This window comes from Corythoichthys intestinalis, chromosome 9, assembly GCF_030265065.1.
Source record: "Corythoichthys intestinalis isolate RoL2023-P3 chromosome 9, ASM3026506v1, whole genome shotgun sequence".
NCBI classification, from domain to species: domain Eukaryota; kingdom Metazoa; phylum Chordata; class Actinopteri; order Syngnathiformes; family Syngnathidae; genus Corythoichthys; species Corythoichthys intestinalis.
In genome coordinates this window covers 54,881,447-54,894,380 of record NC_080403.1, presented here as the reverse complement: position 1 = coordinate 54,894,380, position 12,934 = coordinate 54,881,447, and the positions used below count along the sequence as shown (strand labels likewise).

General features: G+C 37.0%; 1 protein-coding gene across 4 annotated transcripts in view; it reads right to left on the bottom strand.

The window, feature by feature from the left end:
- The window catches only part of il17rd (interleukin 17 receptor D), a 56,948-nt gene that overhangs the window by 28,424 nt on the left and 15,590 nt on the right, over positions 1 to 12,934 (bottom strand). For all 4 annotated transcript variants that reach the window (XM_057846516.1, XM_057846517.1, XM_057846518.1 and 1 more), the window contains exon 2: positions 9,668 to 9,722. In XM_057846516.1, the coding sequence (XP_057702499.1) occupies positions 9,668 to 9,722 (55 nt within the window). The remainder of the gene's footprint in view (positions 1 to 9,667; positions 9,723 to 12,934) is intronic.

Here is a 12,934-nt window from a genome sequence, read left to right as displayed (position 1 = left end):
TTTCAGGGGACCATGTGCTTAACTGAAGAAGAAGTCAGCCATTTTGCTTTAAAGCAGCCACCACGTGCTAAATTGTGTCCATCAGAAAGTAGGAAAAAAATTCTGCCCCGGACAAAATTTTGGCAGTGGACATGAAATTAAGTGGACATGTCTATAATCACAGCATGCACAAAAAGTCTCAGGAAACCATGCCCTAAATTGAACAGGAAGTCAGCTATTTTGCTTTGAAGCAGCAATATTGTTTGAAGTTGACACGTTTCAAGTTGCAAGTTTTTTGTTTTTGCTGATGTCACCACGCCCCATCAACCGTGACCGACTAAAGGGGTCAAAGGCCATTGTATCTTCTTCGCTAGCGTGACATCACCACCTACACATTCTTCATCCGAGGGGAAGAAGAGGCAGTGAGGTGTGACAGTGCTTGCGCGCACGTGAGTGGATTGCCACAAAGCGCGATTGTCATGGAAAAGCAGCTCGGAGTCATGAGCTCAACTTCTTTTTGTACTTTCATATGAGAGTATTTATTCCAAAGATCCATGACCTCTGACCTCCCAAAAGATGGCACCGGATTGACCTCTGCCAAGGCAAACTGGAAGCTCCCAACGGTGACTACTGCCGCATTTCCCCCGATATTTTAGATAAGAGATCCAAACAAAGCAAACAAAAAAAAAAAGAAAGATAAGACACAAGATGGATATATACATTCAACATACGGTACATAAGTACTGTATTTGTTTATTATAACAATAAATCAACAAGATGGCATTAACATTAACATTTTATTAAAACTATCCATGGATAGAAAGGCTTGTAGTTCTTAAAAGATAAATGTTAGTACAAGTTATAGATATTTCATATTAAGACCCCTCTTAATGTTTTCGTCTTAATAAAATTTGTAAAATTTTCAATCGAAAAATAAACGAGTAGCCCGCCATTGTTGATGTCAATAATTACACAATGCTAATGAGTGCTGAAGCCCATAAAATCAGTCACACCCAAGCGCCAGCAGAGGGCAACAAAACTAAAAAAAAAAACAAGTGACAAGTGGACATTGCACTGTGCTGTCATTTTAATCTGTTTGAGCGGGGCATGTGCGTTAATTGTGTCAAATATTTTTAACATGATTAATTTAAAAAATTAATTACTGCCCGTTAACGCGATCATTTTGACAGCCCTAATGAATACATTTAATTGTTTTTTTTTTTGTTTAAGTGCAAAAACCCCGATAAGAGGGAAAAAAACTGCATTGGCATTGATAAGTGATCACTTGTCTGTGTCCTTCATGTTTCCCACCCCATCCCCCTATAAACATGACCCCTACTTCCTTCTCTTTTGTACTTTGCCTGGTACGAGTCAAGTTCCTGAGCCCAGTCTTTACCTTTTGTCTGTGACCGTCACATTGTCTTTTTCTCCGTGGAAGACCACGAGAGCCAACATTAACTCAAGAAATGCATAAAAGCACCAACAGGTTTAAGTGTGTAGGGTACCTAATACGTAGAATCAAGTGGAACTCTAGTCTCAATTATGTACAGTGAGGCAAATAAGTATCTAGTCAACCGCTAATTGTGCAAGTTCTCCCACTTGAAAATATTAGAGAGGCCTGTAATTGTCAACATGGGTAAACCTCAACCATGAGAGACAGAATGTGAAAAAAAAAAAACAGAAAATCACATTGTTTTGATTGATTTTTAAAGAATTTTTTGCAAATCATGGTGGAAAATAAGTATTTGGTCAATACCAAAAGTTCATCTCAATACTGTGTTATATACCCTTTGTTGGCAATAACAGAGGCCAAACGTTTTCTGTACCTCTTCACAAGCTTTTCACACACTGCTGCTGGTATTTTGGCCCATTCCTCCATGCAGATTTCCTCTAGAACAGTGATGTTATGGGGCTGTCATTGGGCAACACAGACTTTCAACTCCCTCCTCACCCCGTGGCGTCAAAATGATAAGAACGGGGAGCAAAAATCCCACAACCACACGGGGGGACCAAGTCAATGACCTACAGAGAACTGGGACCACAGTAACAAAGGCTACTATCAGTAACACAATGCGCCGCGAGGGACTCAAATCCTGCACTGCCAGACGTGTCCCCCTGCTGAAGAAAGTACACGTCCACGCTAGACATGTGCCGGTTACCGGTTTCACGGTGTACCGTGGTGTGAAAATGTCGCGGTTTCAAAACCACTATAATTTTCCGTCATACCTTCGTACGGTATTCGCTATTTTTCATGCAGCCGAAGTGACTTGGTGCGGCAGCGCTCTCTCCCTTCCCCTGTTTGTTGCCGTGAGTGTCAGCTAAACAGCCAGCAAACCCAAAAACAAACCCTCCAAACACAAGGCGTACTTTTCTTCAATTTATTGAGCTCTCAAATGGTGGTGAAATATACAAATGAATATATTTAAAACGTTGTACAATTGTATTTTTCCACGTGTGAGTGGGTTCAACAGGATAGCAGTCGCACCATGAAAAAGTTTGCCAAAAACAAAACACACATTTTCCTTTCAAATTCAATATACAAACTAACTAAAACTTACAAAGACGAATGTTAGCCTAGGCTAAGGTGGGAGAGCAGCTTCGGCGAGGTTTTATGTCTCACACTGACAGCCGCTGAGTGAGAAACAAGCTTGAATGAAGGGGAAAAAAGAAAAAAAGGATCGCGTCAAAGATCACTAATTGAGAAAGGAGGTCTCACTCCTCACTTTTTTGGGGGGGATGAAACCTTTCCTCAACAATATTTACATTTTAACAACTTATAAAATTAACTTATACATTTTAACTAACTTATTAACTGATGAATTATTTGTTCTTTTTAACACAAAGGCATGACATCATGTAGACTAGAGCTGACACAGTGGCTGAAAATGGCGGAACTTCACTTGAGCCCCCCCCCCCTCAAAAAAAGTCATACAGTATATATTTTTAATTTTATTTAGAAGTGTTTTTACTTTTTATAGCAATTATTTTGTTCTTACTCTAAAATTGAGCAACTTGAGCTGTGGCTGTGGGTATAGTCTAGGTTCTATTTATTTTAATTTTATATAATATTTGTTATTTTTTGTTAATTTATTTATTTTCACATTATATTCATGTTCCAATTTGCAAATATGTTCTGAAAAAAAATCCTGTTCAATGGAAAAAAGTTTTTTTTTTTTTTTTTTTTTTTTTTAAACCCATACATCTCAAAAGTTTGGAGCTATGATTGCAATACCGTGATACCGTGAAACCGCGGTATTTTTGCTCATGGTTATCGTACCGTCAAAATCTCATACCGGCACATGCCTAGTCCACGCCCGTCTACGGTTCGCTAGGGATCATTTGGATGATCCAGAAGAGGACAGAGAGAATGTGTTATAGGCTGTATTGGCTGAGCCAAAATTGTGTTGGTTCGTTCCACTGAAATGGATCTACATGACCTCTGCATTGTAATTTACATACGTTGCTAATTACTACCAAAAAAAAAGTTCTACTCACGGTTTCCAGTCATTTTTTAGTAATTAGCGTTTTCGTGTCGGTCTTTTTTTTTTCCCCGTGGCGCAGTGATATTGATACGGCGGAGTCGTATCGTCAGTGTGTGAAGCCATTTTAGGTCACGTGCACCAATAGGAGACGAGGACTGTTGCTATGCACTTCGAAAACAAACAATATGGCGGCGACCGTGTCAAGCTACGACACGAGCGAAGATGAACCAAAGATAAGAAAACCGCATTCGGAATTTAGTCAAAAGGCATCGAAACGATGCTATATGCATCTCTCAACTATCCAAGGGCGAAAAAGGGCAGGAATTTAGAAAAAACGTGCAGAGCCCGCGTGGTTGCGTCAGACAATGGCTTTCTCCCCAGGCTCCGTCGAAGGATCTTGCTGAAAATGCGTCGACTGGGATTTTTAACGACATTCACTACAGGTAAGCCACACGCACGCCTTTACTACAAGGTTAATTGTTATTAACTTATGCTCAAAAAATTCTTATTTAAACTAGTGTTGTAACGATACCATTTTTTAGCCCAGATATCAATACCACTTTGTTATAAAATGTATATAGTGTACAGTGTGTCGAAAGTGAATCCTGTATAACTTTTTATTGCATACCAGTTATGGGTGACAATGGTTAAATAAACCTTTTGGCTCAAGAACATCAAGCTGTAGTCAATAAAAGCCCTGATACTGACGTGGCAGTGATTGCTGTAAGTCTGCAGATAGATTTACAGTGTAAATTGCATTTTTTCACAGGAGGAGGCAACAGAACGAGGACTGACGTCTCTAAGGTCTCTGCAGCTCCTGGCACTAGTGTGTGTTCAGCACTCATTGGCACCCATACATTCACAGGTTGTGACTCTGCTTGTGCCTTTCATGGCAAAGGCAAAAAAAAACCTTTTCTTTTGCACGTCATAAAAAAGAATACCTGACTGGGTTTGCAAAGCTGGGCAGCAGTTTTAAACTTGACCTACAAACATTTAACACGTTGTGTAAATACGTGTGCCACCTGTTTGGCCAATCATGTGCCAAAAATGATGCCAAATGCAGATCTTTCTGTATAGCCTCGTCAGTCTTGCCAGAACATTCTATTCCCCCCAAAACTGATGCTCTGTACCAACATTGCAGGACAGCAAATTATCAAGCAGCAATTATGAAACGTTGTCTGACAGTTAAAATGTGTGCCCCTTCACCCATTGGGAATGGGTGGGACATTGAGGATGGGCAGTTGGCAGTGACATGGATGACTAAAAATCCTGCCCCTGATACTGTTTTGCAAGTAGTCAACTGTAGTTGAAAGGCAACCAATTGTGACATGGGAAGATGTTCCTGTATGTCTGCAAAACTTAAACTTAAATTTATATCGGTGCCAAGCATGTGAGAATGTTTCCAAAGAAACAGAAGACACTTGGATGGGATGATGACTTTGAGTAAAGCGATTTTGAGGAGTAATGTTGTCATGTACAGTTTTACTATTCTTTTATTTCTTTTTTTTTTTTTTTTTTCGTTTTTCAATATTTGTATGTGTAATGTGTATTTTTATAGTATGAGACACTTCCATGTTTAAATAAATGTGTACCAACAGTACCATACTTCAATGATTCCCAACTTTTGTGTATATACAGTGTGATTAAAAAAGGCTGTGCCAAAATCAAAATGCCATGTCAAAAACGAAAAACATTATAAAAAAAAAAAAAACTACCTTGGACAGATGTAGGAAGTAACTAAGTTTAATTTCATGTTTTCATAGTACTCAAATATGGCCATCACCAGCAGCATGGACAACATCAAGTTGACATGAGAATTCCTCCCTCCCGCGTTGATTGCGTCTGTTATGTAATCTTTCATGTCATCAATATTTGCTGGAAGTGGTGGAACATACACTTAGTGTATAACATACGTTATGTGCCATAAAGATGGATAACGAACTTTGTCTTTAACATACCAACACGTCCAGCAAGTACTGATGATGCGAAATATCGAACAACAGTTGCAATCAAGACAATAACTGCGACATGCACACGTTTGAGAGGAATTCTCATCGTGGCTTGATTTTGTCCGTGCTGCTGGGTGTGCTCACATTTGAGCACTTGTGAAACATGAAATAAAACTTGGAAGTTATCTTCAACACGTGTCCATCACTTCTTTTGTGATGTCTTTCATTTTTTAAGTATCACGTTATGATTTTGGCACATTATATTTTTGATCACCCTGTAATTTTTTTGTCTTATTCCATTTTTGCCATGATTCACATTTAGGAGGGTGTGGTAGCAATTGGGTTGATTTTCAGCTATTTATGATCATGGCGTGCATTTTTTATTTTATATATTTCATTGCATAGTAGGCTGTGATATTTTTAATATGACACATAAGCCTTTAGCTTAATTCAATATATATTTCATTGTGCTGGGTGCAAATCATTAATGTTGAAGTGTTTCCTTCAAGAAATTAGCTACATTTCTCATTCTGAATTCACCTATGTGTATACTAAGGCACCAATACTTGTTTCAAATGTTTGGTAGATGTGTTTATGACATTTGATAAAGATTTTGTGTTGCCAGAATTAATATAACACCGAAAACAAGCAAAAACAGCAACACTAGATCTGTATTTTTGTGTATTCACATCAAGATACATTTCTGGCTGGTGACTAAGTTAGGAGGGTATTGTCTTTGAAAAAAATCCATTTTCTAAGCACTTTTTCCATGGTCCCAATAAAGCCATATTTCCACAAGCTTGTCCATTCGCAGCACTTCCTGGTCAACTCTAATCTTTTAATGGACGACGGTCTCACAGAAGAAGTTGCAGCTGTCAGTGAAGGGTGTTTCAGTTCTGAAAAACACGCACACACACATTAACTATGTGAGAACTGTTTCATCCATATCATATTTACATAATCTTCCAATCCAAATTATATAGGCTTGTCCATTCTGCCATTTTTTCCTGAATAAAATTATCAAATAGGTTTTTGGAACTACGGTTAAACAGACTAAATACTATGTTATTTGTCAATCTAAACTTTTTGCTCAAAGTTAACAATCTAACATCATAATAATGACCGCCACAGCCCAGAACTCACATTGCAAGTCTTAACTTCAATTGTGATCTGACCAGAAGCCCACAACTCCCATAGTTATTCACAACAAAAGGCGTGTGTGTGGCTTACCTGTAGTCAATGTCGTTAAAAATCCCAGTCGACGCATTTTCAGCAAGATCCTTCGACGGAGCCTGGAGAGAAAGCCATTGTCTGACGCAACCACGCGGGCTCTGCACGTTTTTTCTAAATTCCTGCCCTTTTTCGCCCTTGGACAGTTGAGAGATGCATATAGCATCGTTTCGATGCCTTTTGACTAAATTCCGAATGCGGTTTTCTTATCTTTGGTTCATCTTCGCTCGTGTCGTAGCTTGACACGGTCGCCGCCATATTGTTTGTTTTCGAAGTGCATAGCAACAGTCCTCGTCTCCTATTGGTGCACGTGACCTAAAATGGCTTCACACACTGACGATACGACTCCGCCGTATCAATATCACTGCGCCACGGGGGAAAAAAAGACCGACACGAAAACGCTAATTACTAAAAAATGACTGGAAACCGTGAGTAGAACTTTTTTTTTGGTAGTAATTAGCAACGTCTGTAAATTACAATGCAGAGGTCATGTAGATCCATTTCAGTGGAACGAAATCCATTTTCTAAGCACTTTTTCCATGGTGCCAATACAGCCTATTATGGTCAGATGAAACCAAAATAGAACTTTTTGGTAGAAACACATGTTCTCATGTTTGGAGGAAAAAGAATACTGAATTGCACCATTGGGGGTGGAAACATCATGCTTTGGGGCTGTTTTTCTGCAAAGGGACCAGGATGACTGCTCTGTGTAAAGCAGGGGTCTCAACTTTTTGCAAATGGGGCCAGATTTGGTGTGGTAAAAATGCGGGGGCCTGACCACGGCTGGCGTCTTTTATGTAGAACAATATATTTAAGCAAATTTTAGCACGCCATTCTGTGCGTCACATTTGCTTTATTATTAGTACTATTTTTTATTAATAATTTCAACAATGTCGCAACTAGCCTCTTTCAACCTGGGCTCTTGCGAAATACTGCTGCTGTGAAATTAAACTAGCTTGAAGTTGCTTCAATTTCTCGCCATGTATCTTGCCTGTAATCTTGCCGTACGTGTCAGCGTGTCTTGTTTAGTAATATCGCCTCACATTGAACTCTTTAAAAACAGCGACTGTCTCTTTGCAAATAAGGCAGTTGCGTATTTTATAGGGCTGTCAAACGATTAAAATTTTTAATCGAGTTAATTACAGCTTAAAAATTAATTAATCGTAATTAATCGCAATTCAAACCATCTATAAAATATGCCATATTTTTCTGTAAATTATATATATATTCTGTAAAATAAATTGTTGGAATGGAAAGATAAAACACAAAATGGATATATAGATTCAACATATGGTACATAAGGACTGTAGTGGGCATTTCACTCTACTGTCATTTAAATCTGTCTATGCTGTTCTCACTCCGAAGCGTCTACTTTTTCCAAAACTAGACAGCTAGTGAACGACGCCTTAATAATTAGACTTCTTCCTTTTTCATCTGATTTATTAATAAAATGGCCTCAAACCATTGTCCTCTTTAGACCGTCGTAAAACTACAAAAAAAAAGTACACAAGCATTGCATTAGCAACAACGTTAGCTTAGCACGCTATACAGGTTCACTAAACATAAACAAAAAGCGTCTCATACAAAAAATATAACATTTCGCTTACTAACATAATATGTACATTCTTTACAACAACCATACTTACGGACAAATCTTGTCCAAGGATCATATAAGCACAACATTATCAGCCCGAGACGTCATGCAGCCATAATGAACTGGCAAGAAAATAATAAACCATGTCGCAAAGCGACCACAAGAGTTCGCTGTTGGACAGCAAAAAAAGCCTTGCTGTAAAACTTACCAAAAGGCAGAATACTTTCTGAGCGGGACATGTGCGTTAATTGCGTCAAATATTTTAACGTGATTAATTTAAAAAATTAAATAGCGCGCGTTAACGCGATAATTTTGACAGCCCTTGTATTTTAGTGAAGAAATAAGTCCAATTTCCACCTATCCTTGAAGCGCCAGCCGTCGCAGTCAACTTTTTTTGTTGTCGCCATTTTAGAAAATTGGGAGTAAAGGGTCACACAGGGTAAAGTTGCTTAGAGTGCTGCTGCCTTTTCGTGGGTAAATGAGGAGCAGTATTTTGTGTTTAAGATACTTCATATGCTGGTAGCAGTACTGCTGACCAATTTATTAAGTCTGTTTGTGGGCCAGACGTTATTGATTTTATGACAGAGCCTGGGGGCCGGAGGAAATCTGACCACGGGCTGCTTTTGGCCCCCAGGCCGGGTTTTGGACATGTCTGGTGTAAAGGAAAGAATGAATGGAGCCATGTATCGAGAGATTTTGAGTGAAAATCTCCTTCCATCAGCAACGGCATTGAAGATGAGACATGGCTGGGTCTTTCAGCATGACAAAGATCCCAAACACACAGCCGGGGCAACAAAGGAGTGGCTTTGTAAGAAGCATTTCAAGGTCCTGGAGTGGCCTAGCCAGTCTCCAGATCTCAACCCCATAGAAAATCTGCAGCGGGAGTTCAAAGTCCGTGTTGCCCAACAACAGGCCCAAAACATCACTGCTCTAGAGGAGATCTGCATGGAGGAATGGGCCAAAATACCAGCAACAGTGTGTGAAAAGCTTGTGAAGAGTTACAGAAAACATTTGGCCTCCGTTATTGCCAAGAAAGGGTACATAACAAAGTATTAAGATGAACTTTTGGTAATGACTAAAAACTTATTTTCCACCATGATTTGCAAATCAAACAACGTGATTTTCTGTTTTTTTTTTTTTTCTTCATTCTGTGTCACATGGTTGAGGTTTACCCATGTTGACAATTACAGGCCTCTCTAATATTTTCAAGTGGGAGAACTTGCACAATTAGTGGTTGACCAAACACTTATTTGCCCCACTGTATGTATTCCAAATTTTTTTGCATAGTTCACGTTTTCTGTTTTGACTCATTTCAACCTTTTTCTTTTTTTTTTTAAAAAAGAATTTAGAATTCTATATACAGTATTTATTTTCCCAATTGTACAGTATGTCATATTGTCAGCAAACGAAATTGAACAGAAAAGTTAACTCACTGTCGCTTCTGAGCGTGACGGCCAACCTCCGACTTCCTTCTGCTCCGGACTGCATCTGCCATTTTTTAAAAAGACAAGTGCATTTATTACAACTAATCCAAAAATCTTATTGGATACAAGCTGGAATTTTGTCGGGCTAACTACTGTTGTCAAAATACTAAAATGTTCAATTCAATATCGATACTCAAAAAAAAAAAAAAAAAAAAAAAAACATGAATAAATAAATAGATATCATTTTCGACACAACATAAACCCAAAATTAAATCTTACCTCTGTGTTTCTGTCAAACGATTACCATTTTTAATCGAGATAATCACAGCTTAAAAATTAAATTAATTGCAATTAATCACAATTCAAACGATCTCTAAAATATGCCATATTTTTCTGTAAATTATTGTTGGAATGGGAAAATAAGACAAGACTGACATAAACATTCAACATACTGTACTTGTTATTATAACAATAACAATATAGAACATAATATATATATCAATAAATCCACAAGATGGCATTATCATTATTAACATTCTTTCTTATTAGAGGGATCCATGGATAGAAAGACTTGTACTTCTTAAAAGATAAATGTGAGTACAAGTTATCGTAATTTTATATTAAAACTAGGGGTGTCAAACGATTAAAATTTTTAATCGAGTTAATAACAGCTTAAAAATTAATTAATCGTAATTAATCACAATTCAAACCTTCTATAAAATATGCCATATTTTTCTGTAAATTATTGTTGGAATGGAAAGATAAGACACAAGACGGATATATACATTCTACATACGGTATATAAGTACTGTATTTCTTTATTATAACAATAAATCAACAAGATGGCATTACCATTATTAATATTCTGTTAAAGCGATCCATGGATATAAAGACTTGTAGTTCTTAAAAGATAAATGTTAGTACAAGTTATAGAAATTTTATATTAAAACCCCTCTTCATGTTTTCGTTTTAATAAAATTTGTAAAATTTTCAATCAAAAAATAAACTCGTAGCCCGCCATTGTTGATGTCAATAAATACTTACACAATACTCATGGGTGCTGAAGCCTATAAAATCAGTCGCACCCAAGCGCCAGCAGAGGGCGGCAAAACTCCGAAAAACACAACAAGTACACCTTTCACTCTGCTGTCATTTTAACCTGTTTGAGCGGGGCATTTGTGCGATAATTGCGTCAAATATTTTAACGGGATTAATTTTAAAAATTACCGCTCGTTAACGCGATAATTTTGACAGCCCTAATTAAAACCCCTCTTAATGTTTTCGTTTTAATCCCCGTTTCCATTGTGCTTCACGGTCATTTGAGTGTTGACTTCACAACGTACGATACCTCTGATAGTTTGTATATTGTGATGAAATATTGCCATCTAGTGTATTTGTTGAGCTAAACAGAATGTTTGAATAGAGTTTGACCAATGTCTGAGCAAGTTTTATATGTATTTTACACAGCAATTTCGATTAGGAATGCCATTTCTCTTTGCATGGAGCGCTTTTCTTTTTGTGAACATTATTTTTTTGAGAGATGGGAATATTATTTTTGATGTGCTTTCACTAAATGATACTGTAGCGACCCAAAATCAACAAGAATTGACCTGGAAATGCTCCAAAAAATCAATAGGAAGTGACCCATCATGTACTGGAAAGTGACCACCCCTAATAACCTGGAAGTATCTTAAAATTACAAAGTAAGTGACTCAAAATTAAGAAGAAGTGCCCAAAATATATAAAAGGTAATCCGGGAATGCCCAAAAATGACTAGAAAGTAAAATTGAACAGAAAATGAATTTTAAGTGCCCAAAAAGAAGAGCAAGTGACATGAAAATTATTAGGAAGTGACCCAAAAATGCCCAAGAAGCAACAGGAACTGACCAATGAATAGGAAGTGAGGCAGAAATACTCTATATTAAACATGAAACTACCCAAAATGTACTATAAGTGACCCAAAACTCCAAGTTTCGTAAGACTAAAATGCCATTGAAAAAGATAGACATCCAATATACAGTATTTAAACTGGGAGGACTAGCTACGCAGAATTTGTCCCCCACACATGGACACAACACCTCTCAAAGCACTTTTACGACTTTGACCCGCTTGTCACGTCACACGTTTTGCTTGTTAGAGGTGTCAGACGTTGCTAACCCGTACACAACTAGCGCAAGCTAGCACCTGAAAGCAATCAGACACACGTCCCACCGGGTGCGAGGCCAATTAGCCGCCACCGTAACTCGACGGTGGGTCCACGCGTGCACGTGTTTGTCGTTACGGACTTGTGAAGACCCTCATTGCCCCCCGAGCTAACGCGCGCACGCTAACGCCAGCTTTCAACCATCAAACGACTCTTTGATGCGCACAAAGGCAATAAAATGGCCACACGGCAAAGGTGGGATGAGGCCATTTTGCGTAGCACAAGTAAGGAAAGACTAGCATAAGCACTAATGAAAACGAATGATAATCCCCGATTATTTCTGAGATGTTGTTTCGCGTTTATGTTGTTCTTGAGTTCATATTTTAACTGGAAATTCATATGGAACTAAAAACGACTTTATTGTGCAGTATTTTCAAAGAGAATTTAGATCATTTTTATAGCTTTTTTTAAAAATAAAATATTGATTTTTTTCTATTTAACACATTTTTTAAAAATTCAAATTAAAAAGGAGAAAAAAATACTTTCCATTTTGTAAGAATGTTTTAAAGAATAATTAAAAATAGTAATGAAATAAAATATTAGGGGGAAAAAAATCTTGTTTTAATGAACAAAAACAATCAATGAAAAGTTATCATTCATTTTAAAATTTAAAATACATACTGTAATAAAAATCTATTTCCATACATTAGTATTAATTTGTAAATGTTTTTTCCCTTTTGTAAATTAAAAATATAAAAAAAAACCAAGACTTTTTGCAAAAAAAAATTACAATGGTCAAAAAAAAATTTTTAAATTGAAATGATAAACCAAAGGGCAAAAGTATGTACTAAAAGTAAAACAGATACACTTTAATCTCTTTTTAAATTTAAATTATTTTTAAAAATAATATGAAACTATGAAAAGGACAAGACCGTTTTTTTTGTTTTTTGTTTTTTAATTTTAAGATTTAAAAATTTTTAAAAATCATTTGGGATTAAAGGGTTACAAAAAATGGATTTTCCCCCCAAAAACTACAATAAAATGTTTTTTAATACAAAAAATTATCAAAATTAAATTATAAGCTAAAAGTAAAAAAAAAAATAATAATAACAATGAAAAACAATATATATGGC